Consider the following 18,038-nt stretch of genomic DNA (forward strand, 5'->3'; position numbering starts at 1 on the left):
TGACCATTTCTTCCTTGAAACTGTAGTATGATTGGCTTCATAACAACTTTCAGCTCTTACTTTCCTCCTACCTCTTTGACCATTCCTTTTCAATCTCCTTTACTGAACGTTCTTCTGCCTGTTCCTACAACTTTAATTACTACCTCTTCCCTGATGACTCTCAACTCTATTCTGGGGAAAGATCTATATATATCCCAACCACCTGCTGAACATTTCCTGTTGGATGTCCCAGTGGAACTTGAAACATGCTTCAAACTGAGTGTTCTTCCAACCTTTCTCTATTCCAGTTTTCTCCCTCTGTCCTTTACTTGACTCACTCCTTTACTGTTTCCAATCTGGGTTGAATGGGGTACTAGCATCACTGAGTAGCTACATCTGGAAACCTCAGAGTTATTTTTGATTCTTTCCCTTGAATAAATCCCCAACTTCCAGCATATCACTAAAACCCTCATTATATTTTGCCTAGATTATTACAATAAGTAGTCACCTGGCCAGTGTCCCAGCCTTTAGACTTATCTCTTTCTAACCTATCATTCACATTCCTGTCAGATAGACCTCTTTAATAATTCATACTTACAAAAAGGTCAAACAATACAGAAATAGATAGAATTAAATATTAAAGCTTCTTCCGGAGACACTGCTTTGGGGAAGATCCCCAGTGTTCTCCTTACTTGCTGCAAGTGGTAAATCCATCCTTCTCCTGGGAAAAAAAAAAAACCAAACACTTGTTCCTGCGCTCCCGCTCCTACCTCCCATAGTTTTATTCCCTAGAGGTAACAGTTTGGCGTATATCCGTCTATACTTTTTTCTGTACTTATACAAAACATGTTAAGTAATTACACATAAATAGTTTTTAACTTTGGGGTTTTTTTACAAAAATTGTCATTTTTATAGATAATTATTCTGTAATTTGCTCTCTTTGCTCATGAATATATCCTGATCCTCTTTTTTAAGCTTCCATTTTGAAATAATTTTAGACTCAAGAAATTACAAAAATAGTGTAGAGTCCTATATACCCTTCACCCACCTTCCTCCAATGGTGACATCTTACATAGCTGTGGTTCAATATCAAAATCAGGAAATTGATATTGATGCATTACCATTAACTAGATTACAGACCTTATTCAATTTGCACCTTTAAAAAAAATCTATATTCATTTGTGCGTGTGTATAGTTCTATGCAGTTTTATGCCATCACACCACCACCACCACCATCAAGGTTTAGAACTGGTCTGTCATCACAAAAGAACTCCCTGACGCTACCACCCCTTTGCCTCCATGTCCCTCCACGTGCACCCACCGTTCTCCTTGTTCCCTGGCAACCTCTTTGCTCTTCTCCGTCTCTATAGTTTTGAAACTTGAGCATGTTATATAAAGAATAATATAATATTTTTGAGATTGATTTTTTTCACTAAATCTCTTGAGATCCATCCAAATTATTGTATGTGTCAGTAGTTCATTTTTTAAATTGTTGAGTAGTGTTCCATCTCACTAGAGTTTGTTCAGCCATTCAATCATTGAAAGACATTCAGTTTTCCAGTATTTTGCTATTATGAATAAAGCTGCTGTGAACATTAGTGTACAGGATTTTGTGTGAATATAAATTTTCATTTCTCTGGGATAAATGCTTAAGAATATGATGGTAGATGTATGTGTGGTCTTGTGAGAAACTGCTGTACTCTTCCAGAGTGCCCATACCACTTTACATTCCCACCAACAATGTATGAATCATCGTTTCTCTGCAGTATTTAGTATTACCACTATTTTAAAAAATTGTGTTCATTCATCTATCTCATTGTGTTTTTACTTTGCATTCCCCTAATGGCTGTTGATGTTAAACATCTTTTCATGTGATTATTTGCCATCCATATATTTTCTTTGGTGAAGTGTCTGTTCATTTCTTTGCCCTGGTTTTAATTGCGTTGTTTTCTTATGATTAATGAGTTTTGAGGGTTCTTTATAGGTACGCCCTTTATTAGATATATGATTAGATATATGATTTTTTTTTTTTGGCTGCATTGGGTCTGCATTGCTTCTCGTGGGCTTTCTCTAGTTGCGGCAAGCGGGGGCTACTCTTTCGTTACGGTGCGCGGGCTTCTCATTGCAGTGGCTTCTCTTGTTGGTGGAGCACAGGCTCTAGGCTCACGGGCTTCAGTAGTTGCAGCACGCAGGCTTCAGTAGTTGTGGCACGCAGGCTCAGTAGTTGTGGCTCACGAGCTCTAGAGCACAGGCTCAGTAGTTGTGGCTCACGGGCTCTAGAGCGCAGGCTCAGTAGTTGTGGCGCATGGGCTTAGTTGCTCCACGGCATGTGGAAACTTCCCGGACCAGGGCTTGAACCCGTGTCCCCTGCATTGGCAGGCAGATTCTTAACCACTGTGCCACCAGGGAAGCCCCATGACCCATTTTGAATTTATTTTTATATATGGCATGAGATTTAGGTTGAGGTTCATTTTCTTTTTGCCTGTGGATGTCCAGTTGTTCCATTATTGTTTGTTGAGAAGACTGTTCTTACTCCAGTGAGTTGCTGTGAGCACCTTTGTAAAAAATCAGTTAAATGTGTAGGTCTGTTTCTGGGTTTACTTTGTTCTGCTGACCTATGTATCTGTCCCTCTGCACATTGCCGTGATTACTGTAGCTATGTAGTAAGTCTTATCATCAGGTAGAGTGATTCCTTTCACTTTATTCTTTTTCTAAATTGTTTTCTTATTCTTTTGCCTTTCCACGTAAATTTTAGAAGAATCTTGTCTATATCTACAAAAAAGTCTTGCTGGGATTTTGATAGGAATTGAGTTAAACCTATAGATCAATTTGGGGAGAATTGACATCTTTACTGATCCTGTTTTATTGTTAGTACATAGAGATCTCTATCATTCTTTTTAATGTATTCCATAGCATAAATATATATATATATCATAATTGATATCCTTGCACATTTGTAGGAATATTTTTGTAGGAAATTTTGATAGATGTTCTAAAATTGTGTTCCAAAAGGGCCGTACCTGTTTATAATAAAAATAACAGTGAAGGAGAATGCCTGTTTCCCTACAGCCTGTCCAACACTGGAGATTATCAGTGTTTTAAAATCTTTGCCAAATTATTTCTGTAAAATTCAGGTATATAACTTAAACTAAAATTTTCCATCATAAAAAAGTTACATGTGCATTAAAAAATATCAAACCGTATAGAATTGTATATAGTGAAAAGGAAAAATCTCCCTGTCCTTCTCCTTTACCCATCCCATTCTCCAGAGTAGTGTTAGTTTTGGTGTGAAGCATTCTGGGCCTTTTTCTGTACACACCATATACTTTTTCTTTTTTTGACAAATGAAAGCATATATTCTGTTCTACAATTTTCTTTTTTCAGTTGACATTATATTATGGACAATTTTTCATTCATCTAAGTATGTGATCTTGTTTAAGTAAAATCTGTTCATATGTGACTCAAAAAGGCAAAAGAGTGAACTGAATATCATTTTGAATGTTTCTGGAAAAAAAATCTAAATTGGATTTCTACTTTGCTTTTAAAAATACTGTGGCTGCTTGCTATGGAGAACAGTATGGAGGTTCCTTAAAAAAAACTAAAAATAGAGTTACCATATGATCCAGCAATTCCACTCCTGGGCGTTTATCTGGAAAAGATGAAAACTCTAATTCAAAAAGATACATGCAAGGGGGCTTCCCTGGTGGTCCAGTGGTTAAGACTCCATGCTTCCACTGCAGGGAGCACGAGTTCAATCCCTTGTCGGGGAACTAAGATCCCATATGCTGCACGGCACAGCGAGAAAAAAAAAAAAAAGATACATGCACCCCAATGTTTATAGCAGCACTATTTACAATAGCCAAGACATGGAAGCAATGTCCATCAACAGATGAATGGGTAAAGAAGATGTAATATATATATACACACATACATACACACAATTGAATATTACTCAGCCATAAAAAAGAATGAAGTAATGCCATTTGTAGCAACATGGGATGGACCTGGAGATTATCATACTAAATGTAGTAAGTCAGAGAAAGACAAATATCATATGATATCACTTATATGTGGAATCTAAAAAAATGATACAAAAGAACTTATTTACAAAACAGAAATAGACTCACAGACATAGAAAACAAATTTACAATTACCAAAGGGGGAAGGTGGGGGGAGGGATAAATTAGGAGTTTGGGATTAACAGATGCACACTACTGTATATAAAATAGATAATCAACAAGGACCTACTGTATAGTACAGGGAACTATATTCAATATCTTGTAATAATCTATAATGAAAAAGAATCTGAAAAGAATAGATATATATAGATGTATAATGGAATCACTTTGCTGTACACCTGAAACTATCACAACATTGTAAATCAATTGTACTTCAATTTTAAAAAAATACTGTGGCTGCTACTATGTATAAAAAGGGTACAATGATATACTGTATGGCACAGGGAATACAGCCAATATTTTATAATTAAATGGAGTATAATCGATAAAAATTTTGAATTACTATGTTATACACCTGAAACTAATATATAAATCAACTATACCTCAATAAAATGTGTGTGTGTGTGTATGTATATATAAATAAATACTGTGGCTGAAGTAGAGGGAGATTGCCCAGTGATAATTGTCTTTTGACATTTCATTTCTGTGAGAATACTTGTTTGTTGTTCAAGAATTCATTATCTGCTTAAGTTTGATAGGGAATAGACATAAGATGTCCATAAGTTACTAGCCCTCTTCTCTTATGTACTGTATTGAGCTAGTAAATAGTGATATAGCAATCTGTTACAAGGCATCATCTCACTGAAAGTCCTGTACTTATGGTGAGCGAGATATTATAATATGCTAGAAAACAAATATGCACCAGAAAGTGTTAAGGCTACAACAAAGCCCACATTTCCAAAAACAGCATTTGGGAAAATAAAAATTATTATTTATTAAAAGATAAAGGAGATGTAGAAAAATAGGCTTTCTGTCAGCCTAGGAGTTTCTGTAATGTATTGTCAAGGCAGTGTATTTTCTGTGGTGCCAGGAGAAACAAAACAAAACCTTATTACCGGGCTTCCCTGGTGGCGCAGTGGTTGAGAATCTGCCTGCCAATGCAGGGGACACGGGTTCGAGCCCTGGTCTGGGAAGATCCCACATGCCGCGGAGCAGCTGGGCCCGTGAGCCACAACTACTGAGCCTGCGCGTCTGGGGCCTGTGCTCCGCAACAAGAGAGGCCGCGATAGTGAGAGGCCCGCGCACCGCGATGAAGAGTGGCCCCCACTCGCCACAACTAGAAGAAAGCCCTCGCACAGAAACGAAAACCCAACACAGCCATAAATAAATAAATAAATAAAAATTTTTAAAAAAACCTTATTACCATGAAGGATATAAATCAATGTTAACTTCCCTGTGTTTATTCTATATAAGCTATTACAGTTGGCATCATGTAGAGGTAGGTGAAGAGTATAGAAAGAAAAATGGGCACAGAAAGAAAAATGGCCTAAATCTAATAAGTGATTGCTGTAAGCTCCATGGAGGCAGGAACCATGTCTGTCTCATATCCCCAGTGTGTAGGATAATGCTTGGCACATAGTAAACACTCAGTAAATATCTGTTGAATGAACTAACGGCCAAGGAAAGAGGTGCAGTACCAAGAAAAAGTGGAGAGTGGTGCTGTAGAAGCTCGGGCTTAGAGAATTTCAAGGAAAAGAAGTGAACGTCAATTGCATATGTAACATAGCACTTCTAGGGTTGAGTCTGAAAAATATTGAGTGGATTTGGCAGTTAGCATATCACTGTTGACCTGATGAAAACAGTTTCAAAGAAGTGTTCTTTAACACTGCCTCATTCTCTGACACAGTTGCTACTTTCTCTACGATCCCTTAGTGCTTGGTATGTTATTGAAATTATGAGTTTGTGTATATTTATCTTCCATGAAGCCGTGAAAGGACATCAAGGACAAGGACTTATCTCTTGTTTTTTGTTTGTTTTGTTCTGTTTTTTATTTTTGTATCTTTGTATCATCAGAGTCTAGCACTATACCTGGCTTACAGTAAGTACTTAAAAATGAAGAGTTAGGCTGTTATAAATTTTATTCTTCAAGAAAAGGTGTTTTGAATTGTCTATATTGTTATTTTTCTAATTGTTGTAGAAATATGAGATGAGTGTGTTTAGCTAAGGCTATATATGTATTTTTTAAGTTGCTAAATGGAATGGTCCATTTGGGGGAAAAAAGTATTTTAACGTTCTTTGGGACTTTTAATGAGGTAGGTCCTGAATGTAAATCCTACCCATGCCCAGTGAGATTTATTACCCCAGTTCCCCTCTGGATTTTCTAGCTTCTTGAGTTTCTAGTCCAGATTCTGAGTAAAGTTCTGTTACAATGGTTTGAGAGCTCAAACCTTTTATCTTGGAAACTAAACATCTTAATTTGCATTTGATCTATGTCATACCTAATGTAAAGAGCCTAGCTACAGTCTGAAAGGTTAGATTCACTTCTCTTTTTACCTTTTCTGGACCTAGTTTGAGATAAATATCTAAGAATTGGGAGAGCCCAAGCTCATCTTTTTTGGGATCTGTGGACTATGCATAATTGAATTTAGTAATTCTAGTTTCTTTAGGAATTAGCTGTGCAGATTTTTCCTTTTTTTCTTTTTAAATCTGGCACTGATTTTTTTAAAGCTTTGTACTGCTACTGAGATTTTATTTTTTAATTTTAATGATTCACATTGCAACACATGCATATCCCCCACACCGTTCACTGTCAGGATAATAATTTATGCTTGTTTTGGCACAGTGCTCATCTTCTTAGGAGGAAGGTTATTTTTAGTATTTGTGGAAATGTTCTCAAAGGAAATAGCTTAGGAGTGATCACAAACCCCCTTCTCTTGGTTGCGCAGGACTGCTCACCAACTCAACTGGTATTTTTCTCTGAAACCTTTTAGATAGCAATAATACTTGTTTTCCCTCTCTAACTGGAACCACAAAGCTTGTAACTTTCTTCTCTTCTCCTGACATTACTAAAGAGGGAAATTAACTTAGAAATGACAAAAGGAATTTTCTTTGATTTTGGTGGAATATCAACTTTGCAAAGCTGTCATTGGAATTATCACTATTTAAGGACATTTGATTTGAATTACATGTGATTCTGTAGGCTACTGCCAATCCTTATGAATGAGGCAAAGTATAAATATAAATGTATTTCTTTGATATTTACAGTTGCTTTGCCATGATTTACTAAATAAGGAGAGAGAAGAAAAACAAAATATATTCAGAAAAACATACATTTTTGCAAATGGGTCACTTGTTCTCCTGTAGGGCACAGTGATAATTCATAGATGGTTTTATCTTTCACATTCATTTTCATGTCATCCTGGAAATTACTCTTCATAAATTCTGATTTTCTGTATAGTAATCCTTTAGGGACCGGGAAATTGGAATTCAGTTTCTGCCTCCTCTTTTTCCCCCCACAGTAGCCACAGTATCTTTATTATTCCCGCAGAGGCCCTGTTATCTGTGTATGTCTTTTCACTGGATGACTCTTTTCTTCCTAAGCTGTGAAACTTAAAGCTGATCATCCTACTTTTATTTGTTTGTTTGTTTGTTTATTTATTTTTGGCTGCGTTGAGTCTTCGTTGCTGTGCACAGGCTTTCTCTAGTTGCGGCGAGCGGGGGCTACTCTTCATGGCGGTGCACGGGCTTCTCATTGCTGTGGCTTCTCATTGCGGAGCATCGGCTCTAGGCGTGCAGGCTTCAGTAGTTGTGGCACGTGGGCTCAGTAGTTGTGGCTCGCGAGCTCTAGAGCACAGGCTCAGTAGTTGTGGCGCACAGGCTTAGCTGCTCCGCGGCATGTGGGGTCTTCCTGGACCAGGGCTTGAACCCATGTTCCCTGCATTTGCAGGTGGATTCTCAACCATTGCGCCACCAGGGAAGCCCTGATCATCCTACTTTTAGTAAGCACCTGATTGCTGCAGAATATAGAGCAATATTTTTAGCATTATGCAGATGGTTATGGACCCCTTTGAGAATCTGATGGAAAACTATGGATCTTCTACTCAGAAAAATATGTATTATATACAGAATTCTGTTTACAGTTTCAGGAGGTTCATGGATCTCATTACCACTCCATTCAAGAATTTCTGGTATAGGGACTTTCCTGGTGGCACAGTGGTTGAGAATCCGCCTGCAAATGCAGGGGACATGGGTTCAAGCCCTGGTCCAGGAAGACCCCACATGCCGTGGAGCAGCTAAGCCCGTGCGCCACAACTACTGAGCCTGTGCTCTAGAGCTCGGGAGCCACAACTACTGAGCCCGCGTGCCACAACTACTGAAGCCTGCGCGCCTAGAGCCCGTGCTCCGCAGCGAGAAGCCACCACAATGAGAAGCCCACGCACCACAACAAAGAGTAGCCCCCGCTCACTGCCCGTGTGCAGCAACGAAGACCCAATGCAGCCATAAGTAAATAAATAAATGAACAAACAAACAAATAAATAATTTCTGATATAGGTAGGGTTAAGAAAATATCTGTGTATTTTTATCCTTTTTTGGTGGTGTTAACAGTGGTTTGCCAACTCCACCACCATCTTTCATCCGAAATATTATACTTCAGTGCCACTTTGCATATAGTAGAGTAATAGAGTTAAATAGCTGAAACCCTTGTAGCTCTTGAGAGCATGGACTGTCAAAAACTGAGAACAGACACAGCTAGTAATCAAAACACACAGAAGTATCTCAGCTGTATAAGTAAGTGTATTTTTTTATATTCTGGGGTCTTTATTAGTGGGTATTTTTTTTTTTTTAATATAAATTTATTTATTTTATTTATTTATCTTTGGCTGCATTGGGTCTTCGTTGCTGCACACGGGCTCTCTCTAGTTGCAGCGAGTGGGGGCTATTCTTTGTTGGGGTGCATGGGCTTCTCATTGTGGTGGCTTCTCTTGTTACGGAGCACGGGCTGTAGGTGCACGGGCTTCAGTAGTTGTGGCTTGCAGGCTCTAGAGCTCAGGCTCAGTAGTTGTGGCGCACGGGCTTAGTTGCTCCGCGGCATGTGGGATCTTCCCAGACCAGGGCTCGAACCTGTGTCCCCTGAATTGGCAGGCGGATTCTTAACCACTGCGCCACCAGGGAAGCCCGTGGGTATTTATTTAGAGTTGTGTGTTGCAAAGAAAATGGGCGACGAAGAGGTCACATCTTTTAAATGGTTTAAAGTAAGAGAAAAAAAAAAAACTTTGCAAACGTATAAAACTAATTTTTCCTTGTATTATGAGAGCATTGAGATATTGAAAGGGTTGGTTTATGTTTAGGTTTCAAAACTGAAGAGCTGAATTCTTAATCTATAGGCTGGAATTTGAGCGATGAGTCAGGTAGGTAGGTATAAGAGCCAGGATACTGCAATAAGCTGATGTTGTACTGGCTTGGTGAAGGAGGGCTCTAACCTGTATGCAGCCTGTTTTCTCTAACATCATGCATTTCTATCAACATGAAAGCTTGTCTGATAACTTTTGCAGTCTGTCTCTGTCAGTACTTTGAGGACCAACCTACTGGTGGCCCTAGAAGATTAGAACTCAGAAACTTCAGCTTCGGTCTTCTTATCACTCAAACTATTCTTGACTGTGAGCCAGCTCTGGCTGTCTTTATACATGTCCTGAATATCTTTTGGTTGACTGCGTTTTCTTTCTGGTTTGTGTTTGGCATAGTCAGTTTGTGTGAGGACACAACTTTACTTATCTTTTATAAAGACTAGATGACCTGGGACTTCCCTGGTGGCTCAGTGGTTAAGAATCCGCCTGCCAATGCAGGGGACATGGGTTCGTGCCCTGGTCTGGGAAGATCCCACATGCCGCGGAGCAACTAAGCCTGTGCACCACAACTACTGAGCCTGTGCTCTAGAGCCCACAAGCCACAACTACTGAGCCCAAGTGCCACAATTACTGAAGCCCGCGCGCCTAGAGCCCATGCTCCGCAACAAGAGAAGCCACTGCAATGAGAAGCCTGCGCACCGCAACGAAGAGAGCAGCCCCCCGCTCGCCGCAACTAGAGAAAGCCCGCGCGCAGCAGCAAAGACCCAACGCAGCCATAAATTAATTAATTAATTAATTAAAAAAAAAAAAGAACAGATGACCTATGCTTGTGAGAGATTTTAACTGAAGGAGACTTATTTATTTGTATAATAGCTTGCAATAATCAGAGTAGTTACAGCATGAAAACTTCACATGTGGTATATTTTTTATCCTTTACATCCTGATAAATAGTAGATTTAATTCAAGCATCACCTCCTCTGTGAAGCCTTTCCTAATTCTTCTTTCCTTCTTACATCCCAGAATTGGCCACTTCCTCCTCTATGCCTCTACTGAGCCCTGTATAGGTTTTTTCACTGTATTGCCCCATTTGTTTATAGTCTATCTCACTGTGCTAGACCATAACTTCTTGAGGATATGGTCTATATCTTACTCCTTTCTGTGTCTAGTGCTTGGCGCCTAGAAGGTACTCAAAAATGTTTTATGAATGAGTAGGTGAATGAACAGTATGTTAAAGACTATTATAAAGCACTTAAGGCAGGGAATAAAAAGTCAGATGTTTTCAGGGTCCAGGCGTAAATGAGTTAAGCAGACCTGGTAGGGACCAACGTAACCTGGGAAACACATGCCTTATCTAAAAGGGACAGCTGCTACTCAGATCCAGCCCATCGGTGCATTATGAGAATGCTAACCCTGTGTTGCCACATCTTTCACTTTTTTAAGAGAAGCCAGACATTTGGGTTTTTATATGAAATCTCTTGATTGTTGAATGTTGCCAACTAAGATTTTTTTTAACTTTTTATTGAGGTATAGTTTACGTACAGAAAAGTATATATTATGAGTGCACAGCTCAATCCATTTTCACAAACTGAAGTGATTTTTTTTAATTGAAGTATAATTGACCTACAACAGTATGTTAGTTCCAGGTGTACAATACAATGATTTGACATTTCTGCACATTATGAAACGATCACCACCTGAACTGATTTTTTTGTGAGCCAAATAAAACTGGATTGACCTGCAAGCCACCAGTTTGCAACTTGTGACAAAAACTGTATGGGGAGCTGTGTAGTTTGGTTAAGAATCACCTAATAGATTAAAGTATCTTAAAGAGACACATCAGTCAAATGCAGTGTGTGGACCTTATTTGGATTATGATTCCAAAAAATCAAATGTAAAAGAACATTTGTAAAACAGTTGGGGAAATTTGAATGTTGACTGGCTGTTTAATAATATTAAAGAATTATTGTTAACTATTTTAGGTGTAATACAGTTGGTTTTTTTTTTAAATAGACTTTATTTTTTAGAGCAGTTTAGAGCAAAATTGAGCAGAAGGTACAGAGAGTTCCCATATACCCTGTGCCCCTACACATGCTCAGCCTCCCCTGTTATCAACGTCCCCCACTAAGTTGGTAAATTTGTTACAATCAATGAACTTACATTGACACATCATTATCACCCAAAGTCCATAGTTTACATTAGGGTTCACTCTGGGTATTGTACATTCTGTGGGTTTTGACAGATGTATAGTGACATGTATCTACCATTGTAGTATCATACATAGTTATTTTTTTAAAGAGTCCTTAAAGACACATACTGAACAATTTATGGATGAAATGAAATGCTGGAATTTGCTTCAGAATAATTTGGGAAGTGTCAAAGTTGGTGTAAATGAAACAGGATTGACCATGTATTGATAATCATTGACACTGAGTAATGGATGGGTACATGGGAGTTCATTTTATTAGTGTCTCTGTTTTTGTATGTGTTTGAAATTTTCCACCTCCAAAAGTAGAGCAAGAGTCCAAATTAAAGCTGAAGCATGATTCTTTGGATCTGGGATAATGGGACACTACCACTGGTGACAATGTAAATTTCTGGAACTGAAGTTTGCAAAGGTAATGGCATTCTCTTCATTTTTAGGGCCTGAAAGTCAGTATACCAAGACTGCTCAGGAGATTGTGAACGTCTGTTACCAGACATTGACTGAGGTAAGTGGTAAAGAGGAGGTCCCCTTAGGATCTAGCTTTCTGGAATCCCTTTGTTCCCTAGAGTGATGAGGAGGCCTTCTCTGCCTATCCTGTTTTAAAATGTAATATCCCACCCCAAACCTCAACCCACATCCCTTATTTCCTTCCCTGCTTTATTTTCTTACCTAGCACTAAATGTTTTTAATAAACTATGTAATTATTTACTTTAATTACCATATGTGTCCTGCCACTAGAATAGAAGCTCCTCGAAGACAGGGATTTTCATTTGCTCCTTTTACAACTTTTGTATCCCCAGTGTCTAAAACAAATGTTGAATGAATTCACTAATTTTCTTTATTTCTCAGTATGATGAGCATTTGACTCAACTTGAGAAGGATATTTGCACAGCTAAAGAAGCAGCTTTGGAGGAAGCAGAATTAGAAAGCTTGGACCCAATGACCCCAGGGCCTTACACACCTCAGGTGAGTCTGAGGACTAGAAGCCTCCTCTTACAGTTTTCTTTTTGGTTTGGGAACTTGGGAGCATGTTAACAGATGTATTTACTGAGATACCCTTCTTCTCTGTCCTTCCTCTTCATATGCCTTTCGTGTGCTTTCTTGTCTTCTCAAAGGCTAAGGTGAGTGAGGGCCGTGGGTCTTGGTAGCCTTGTTGAATCCAGAAGAGACAGATATGGGATGAATGAATGGGGTGGGGTCTTAGTTGTTTAGGCAGTATTTAGGAATACCAGATTCCTGACTACCATAGCCAGAGGCATTCTCTTGAGTCTCTGGAGCTCCCTTGCCTCATGCATTGGGGTTCTAGGACATCCCTAGAGTATAGACATGGGCCACATTGTTCCTGTGCCTTATAGATGCCTGATTACTCATTCCCTCTGAGATATCTCAGTGTAGCTCAGATGTCACCCATTTTCCTGGATTGACTTGCTCTCCCCATAAATGAAGACAGGTAATGTTTTATAATGTTCTTAAATTTTCATGTCAAAGACTAGAGAGCAAGATTAATAAGAAATTTTTAGTCTTTCTGATCTGACCCTTGAATATACTAAGAGTCTCTTTCATCTATACTGTACTCTTAGAGGGCTGGTATATTTGAAAAATAAGACTTACCAGAATATAACTGTATTGGAGGCACTATGGTAAAGTGGAAAGTACATGAAGGTTGGTATAAAACAGTCCTGGGTTTGAGTCTTAGCTCTGCTGCTATCTAGCTTTGTGAATTTGGGAAGTTAACTTAACCCCTCTAATCCAGTTTCCGTTTCTCTAAAATGTACTTTTCAAGATTGTTGTAAACATTAAACAAGGTCATTTGCCCAGCACATAGTAGACATTCAGGAAATGTTTATTTCCTTATCTCTATGAAAGTCACCTACAGGATTCTCAGAGGCCCTTTCAAATTTAACCAAATATTCTAATGCAGATTTCTCCCAATTCCCACTGGAAAACGTTTTTCCATCCTGCTCAGGTTTCACTCTGAACTAATAATGCAACCTGTATGATCTCTGTTGGATAATTGCTGTCTATATCTCATTCATGCACTCTCCCTATCTATCTTTTACTCTCTCTTTCACCCCAAAACCTAGGCCACTGAGGGGCCAAGTATAAAGAGCCCTAAGATACTTCTTCCAGGCCCAGAACAAGGAAAGGCTCTTGGAGTGTGTGGGCAGATTGGGTCAAGGGGGCTTGGGTGAGTGATGTTGCCCAGGAAGGTCCTATTTGCTAATAGGCCCACAGCTTCCGCAAGACCCTTTGTGGTAAGTTAAAGCCTGGGTTTTAGCCATCATTCCCCAAGAGAGTCTAACTACTGAGTGGCGTGTGGTTTGCTCTGCTCTATGACAGCCTAAGGCTAGCCCTTTGGTGAGTCAGAGCCTTAGACCCAGAAGCCATCTTCCGTTCTTCCCTTCCCCTCCCAACTATCTCAAATGGCGAAGGAAAACCTGGCAACTGTTCTCCCTCAGGAGCAGTAGCTGTTGTTTTGTGCAGTTAAGAGGATCTCCTATGAGGAGTAGGGTGTAGGTATTGCCTCTTCATTATTCCAGTTCACTCTCTGATCATTGCCTTCGCTCATATATACACGTTTTAAATTAGTAAGCCCAGTGCATTACTTCTAAACCTGAGGAAGATGCGCATGAGCGATTGTCCTTACTCATTACTACTCTCAAACCCAAATGCTATTAAAGTGTGTTTGTGTAAGTTTAACCTGTCATAATACAATTTTGTTGTGTAGAAACATGACAGTAATCGTACTTTACTTCCAGCTCTAAATGGTGGTAATCAATAATGTATCTTCACTCAGCTGTTTCTACCCAGCTTGTATTGCACCATACATTCAGCTTAACACTTTCTCTAAAATTGCTTGCTTTACATTTTCCCACATAGCGTTTCATTCCCTGATTTTCTCTTCTTTTGTTCCACAACTAGTTTATTTGCAGTGTAATGCTTTGAATTCTTTTTTGCCTCTCTTTCTCCAAAACCCTGTTCCCAATCAGCCTTGTTTGCTTTAAAAACAACAACAAAACCAACAACAAAGTAACACACGTGGGTTTTTTGTTGATAAAAGTAACATGTTCACTGGGACACATTGGAAAATATACAGAATAAATAAGTTACCTAAAATCAAGTCCACCAGTCAGAAAGAACCAACCACTGTGAACATTTTGGCGTGTTTCAAATCTGTAATGCGTGTACGTGTGCGTTTATAGACATATTTTTAAAGTGAAATTGGTCATTATGATTTTGTGTCTTGTTTTCGCTTCACATTATATCATGAGCATTTTATTTCATTAAATAGTCTTTGAAAACATTTTTTAATAGCCACATAATATTTCTACCCTCAGCCAGCTTTTTAGAGAACGCTTTCCTACTTTTCCAGCCTGTTCTTTTTTAGTCCCTCCTGCCCTCCTTTCACTGAATAGTCCATTTGTTAAATCCCTGTTCTCTTTAGGAGAGGGAAGAAGGAAGGATATGCTCCTTGGGTAAGGAGCATATACACATCTCTTAATTCTCCCAAACAACCTTGTGAGGTAGACATTATCATCCGTGTTTCACAGTTGAGGAAATCAAGGCTTAGAGAAATTAAGTAATTTGTTAAAGTTACTCTGCTAGCAAATGGTAGAGCCAGGACTCAAACCCAGGGCAGTTTACTCCAAAGTCCATGGTTTTTCACCATGCCATTTTGCCTCGTAGCATCCTCTGGTGAGCTCATAAGCTCTTACCCCATTCCATGCTCTGGTTGGAACTGAAATTTCTTTATCCCATTTTCTATTAGATGTCTCTAAACCAAACAATCCAAATGGCACTGGTATGAAGCCCTGGGCCTAAAAACAATAAGACAAGGCTTAGAAGAAATTAGGTTATTGACCATAAAGGCTGTTAGGACATAGAATTGTCCCATAGCTTTGATGCTTTTCTGCTTCAGGCTTCTGATCATATACCTCAGATGCCTCTCTGCTAGAATGAGCAACATTTGTGAGATTCCCAAAAACCTGTCCATAAAACTATGTCAAAACTATGTTTTCTCTTTAAATGGATTGTTCTGCATGACCTTTTTCTGCAGTGAATACTCTAAAGGGGAGTTCTCTGTATTTCTTGCTCCCTTTACAAAATAGAAGCTAAGTTGTATGATTTGTGCCACAGCCTCCTGATTTGTATGATACCAACACATCCCTCAGTATGTCTCGAGATGCCTCTGTATTTCAAGATGAGAGCAATATGTCTGTCCTGGATATTCCCACTGCCACTCCAGAAAAGCAGGTGACACAGGTAGGATATTCTTTTTGTGAGATTGGTAGTATGCTTGGGGGTAGGGGATGGGGGAGTGATGGTGGTGATGTGTGGACATGTGTCAAGGATGATGATTGGACCCCTTGGCCCTGGGAATGAAGGCCTGGAAATGTGATTTCAAGGTGGGACGGTGGCAGGTCGCATGACTGGCATTGTCTTCTGTCTGTCACCATGGGCAGAGTCAGGCACAGCAGAACTTAAGGGAAGGTACAAGTGTGAAAAGTGTGTCAGGCATCACAGCAGCCTGACAGGTGACTAGAAAGACCAACTGCATTCAGAGACAGAGTTCAAAATAATTGCCCTGCTACTTTACTGTATATGAGTTATCTAAAATTAAAGTTATTTTTAAAATTAAGTTTTTTAAATTGGCCTCTTCTAGAGGTATCAGCAGATACTCCTGATCTGAAGCCAGAACTCTTATCAGCTGATCTCAGTCAGGGTCCACTGGAGAGTACAAAATCCAGAAGGGTTTTTCTGTCCCAAAGAGTCCAACACAAGCTAGGGAAAGCTTGGTTTAGAAAGGAGGAGTCTCCTTGTGATGATACAGTAATAGTAGACCAAGGCCTTCCTGTTCTTTGGGTTTTTGTTTGTTTTTTTTTTTAACCCTACCTGTGATTTCCAAAGAATGAATGGGGGAAAATGCACATGCCTTGAGCTGTGTAAACAGCCCCCACTAGCTGTGGGGTTGGCTGGGATATCAGGGAGGAGCATCGGTCCTGAGTGAGAGCCCTTGGTTGACTCCTCCTACTGGCACGTCCCTCAATGATGTGCTATTTGTGTTCCTTACTCAGATGCACCAGGGCCGAGGTAGGCTGGGCGAGGAAGACTCTGATGTAGATATTGAAGGGTATGATGATGAGGAGGAGGATGGGAAACCTAAGACTCCAGCCCCAGTGAGTATGCTTACAGAAAGCTTATGGTTACATTATACCCTTATATGGTAGGAGCCCCAGTAGTACAGGACAGGCCAAATCCCCAGGCGCTATCAGAAGGTCTCCATAGTGAGGCCCAATCTGACTTTAAGAACCAGCTAAACAAATCTATCCACCAAAATTATGTAACTTCTCGTAAGGCAGCAAGGGGGGTGTGGCTGGTGGTGGCTTCTGGTCTTTTACTTGGTCAATTAATGGGACTTTGATCCTCAACTGGTCTCATTTAGGAAGGTGAAGATGCAGATGGTGATCTTGCAGATGAAGAGGAGGGAACTGTGCAACAGCCTCAAGCCAGTGTCCTGTATGAGGATTTGCTTATGTCTGAAGGAGAAGATGATGAGGAAGATGCTGGGAGTGATGAAGAAGGAGATAACCCTTTCTCTGGTACGTAGCTCACCATGGCACCCTCAGGACTTGGGAGGAAGCTCTGGGCCACATATGCTGTTACCAGAAACTGCTCTTTTATTGAAGTCCCATTAATAGACCTCAGGGTACTGAGCACTCACTCATAGGCTGATCAAATTCATTAGTCTTAGAAGAGGTGAAAAAATACAACACAGGAGGTACAAAAGATGACAGTCAAAAAGGCAATGCCAAAGCAGCAGTTTTGATTTGAATACTTGATAAAAACGAGATAGAAGTGTTGTATGTGGCAATAGGGAAGGAAAATGAAGAAAAAAGACCCTGCTTTGGGATTTTTTTGTGGATTAATGGCAATGGCAGGGGATGAGTATAGGAGGAGATGATGGGGGGAAAAAGAACAGATAGATAGCACTGAAATGGAAAAAGGAAATGATTTTTTAATTCTCTTTCCAAACTACAGATCTTGTCAATGTTGACCCTAGGCAATCCTCTGAGGTGAGGAGTCCAGGCAAGATGCCTCTGTAGATGCATGGGATTAACTAGTTCTGGAAGACTAAGCCAAAGATGTTAATTCTTTGTCAAACTTATCTCAGGATCTGTCTCTTTTCACAGCTATCCAGCTGAGTGAAAGTGGAAGTGACTCTGATGTGGGATCTGGTGGGATAAGACCCAAACAGCCCCGAATGCTTCAGGAGAACACAAGGATGGGCATGGAAAATGAAGAAAGCATGATGTCCTATGAGGGAGACGGTGGGGAGGCTTCTCATGGTTTGGAGGATAGCAACATCAGGTAATCGGTAGCAACACGCTACAGGGCTGTGGCATCAGTGCCCAGCTATGATGTCAGAGGGCCCAGCATCAGATTACTTTCATCCATCAAACATTTCCTGACACCTGCTAGGGCCAGGCACTGTGCTAGGCCCTTGGGGATACACAGAGGAGCAAGACATATCCTGCCCTTGAGGAGCTCACA

At 39.9% G+C, this 18,038-nt stretch overlaps 1 protein-coding gene across 10 annotated transcripts in view; it reads left to right on the top strand.

The window, feature by feature from the left end:
- The window catches only part of TAF1 (TATA-box binding protein associated factor 1), an 82,343-nt gene that overhangs the window by 53,028 nt on the left and 11,277 nt on the right, over positions 1-18,038 (top strand). For 7 of the 10 annotated variants that reach the window (XM_061179339.1, XM_061179331.1, XM_061179325.1 and 4 more), the window contains 6 exons: positions 11,924-11,991; positions 12,336-12,452; positions 15,624-15,749; positions 16,562-16,663; positions 16,930-17,086; positions 17,678-17,855. In XM_061179339.1, coding sequence (XP_061035322.1) covers positions 11,924-11,991; positions 12,336-12,452; positions 15,624-15,749; positions 16,562-16,663; positions 16,930-17,086; positions 17,678-17,855 — 748 coding nt within the window. Of the gene's footprint in view, positions 1-5,028; positions 5,092-11,923; positions 11,992-12,335; positions 12,453-15,623; positions 15,750-16,561; positions 16,664-16,929; positions 17,087-17,677; positions 17,856-18,038 lie in introns of those variants that run through there. The other 3 variants (XM_061179328.1, XM_061179329.1, XM_061179334.1) reach the window with 2 other exon arrangements.

The sequence above is a fragment of the Eubalaena glacialis genome, chromosome X (assembly GCF_028564815.1).
Source record: "Eubalaena glacialis isolate mEubGla1 chromosome X, mEubGla1.1.hap2.+ XY, whole genome shotgun sequence".
In the NCBI taxonomy this organism is placed as follows: Eukaryota; Metazoa; Chordata; class Mammalia; order Artiodactyla; family Balaenidae; genus Eubalaena; species Eubalaena glacialis.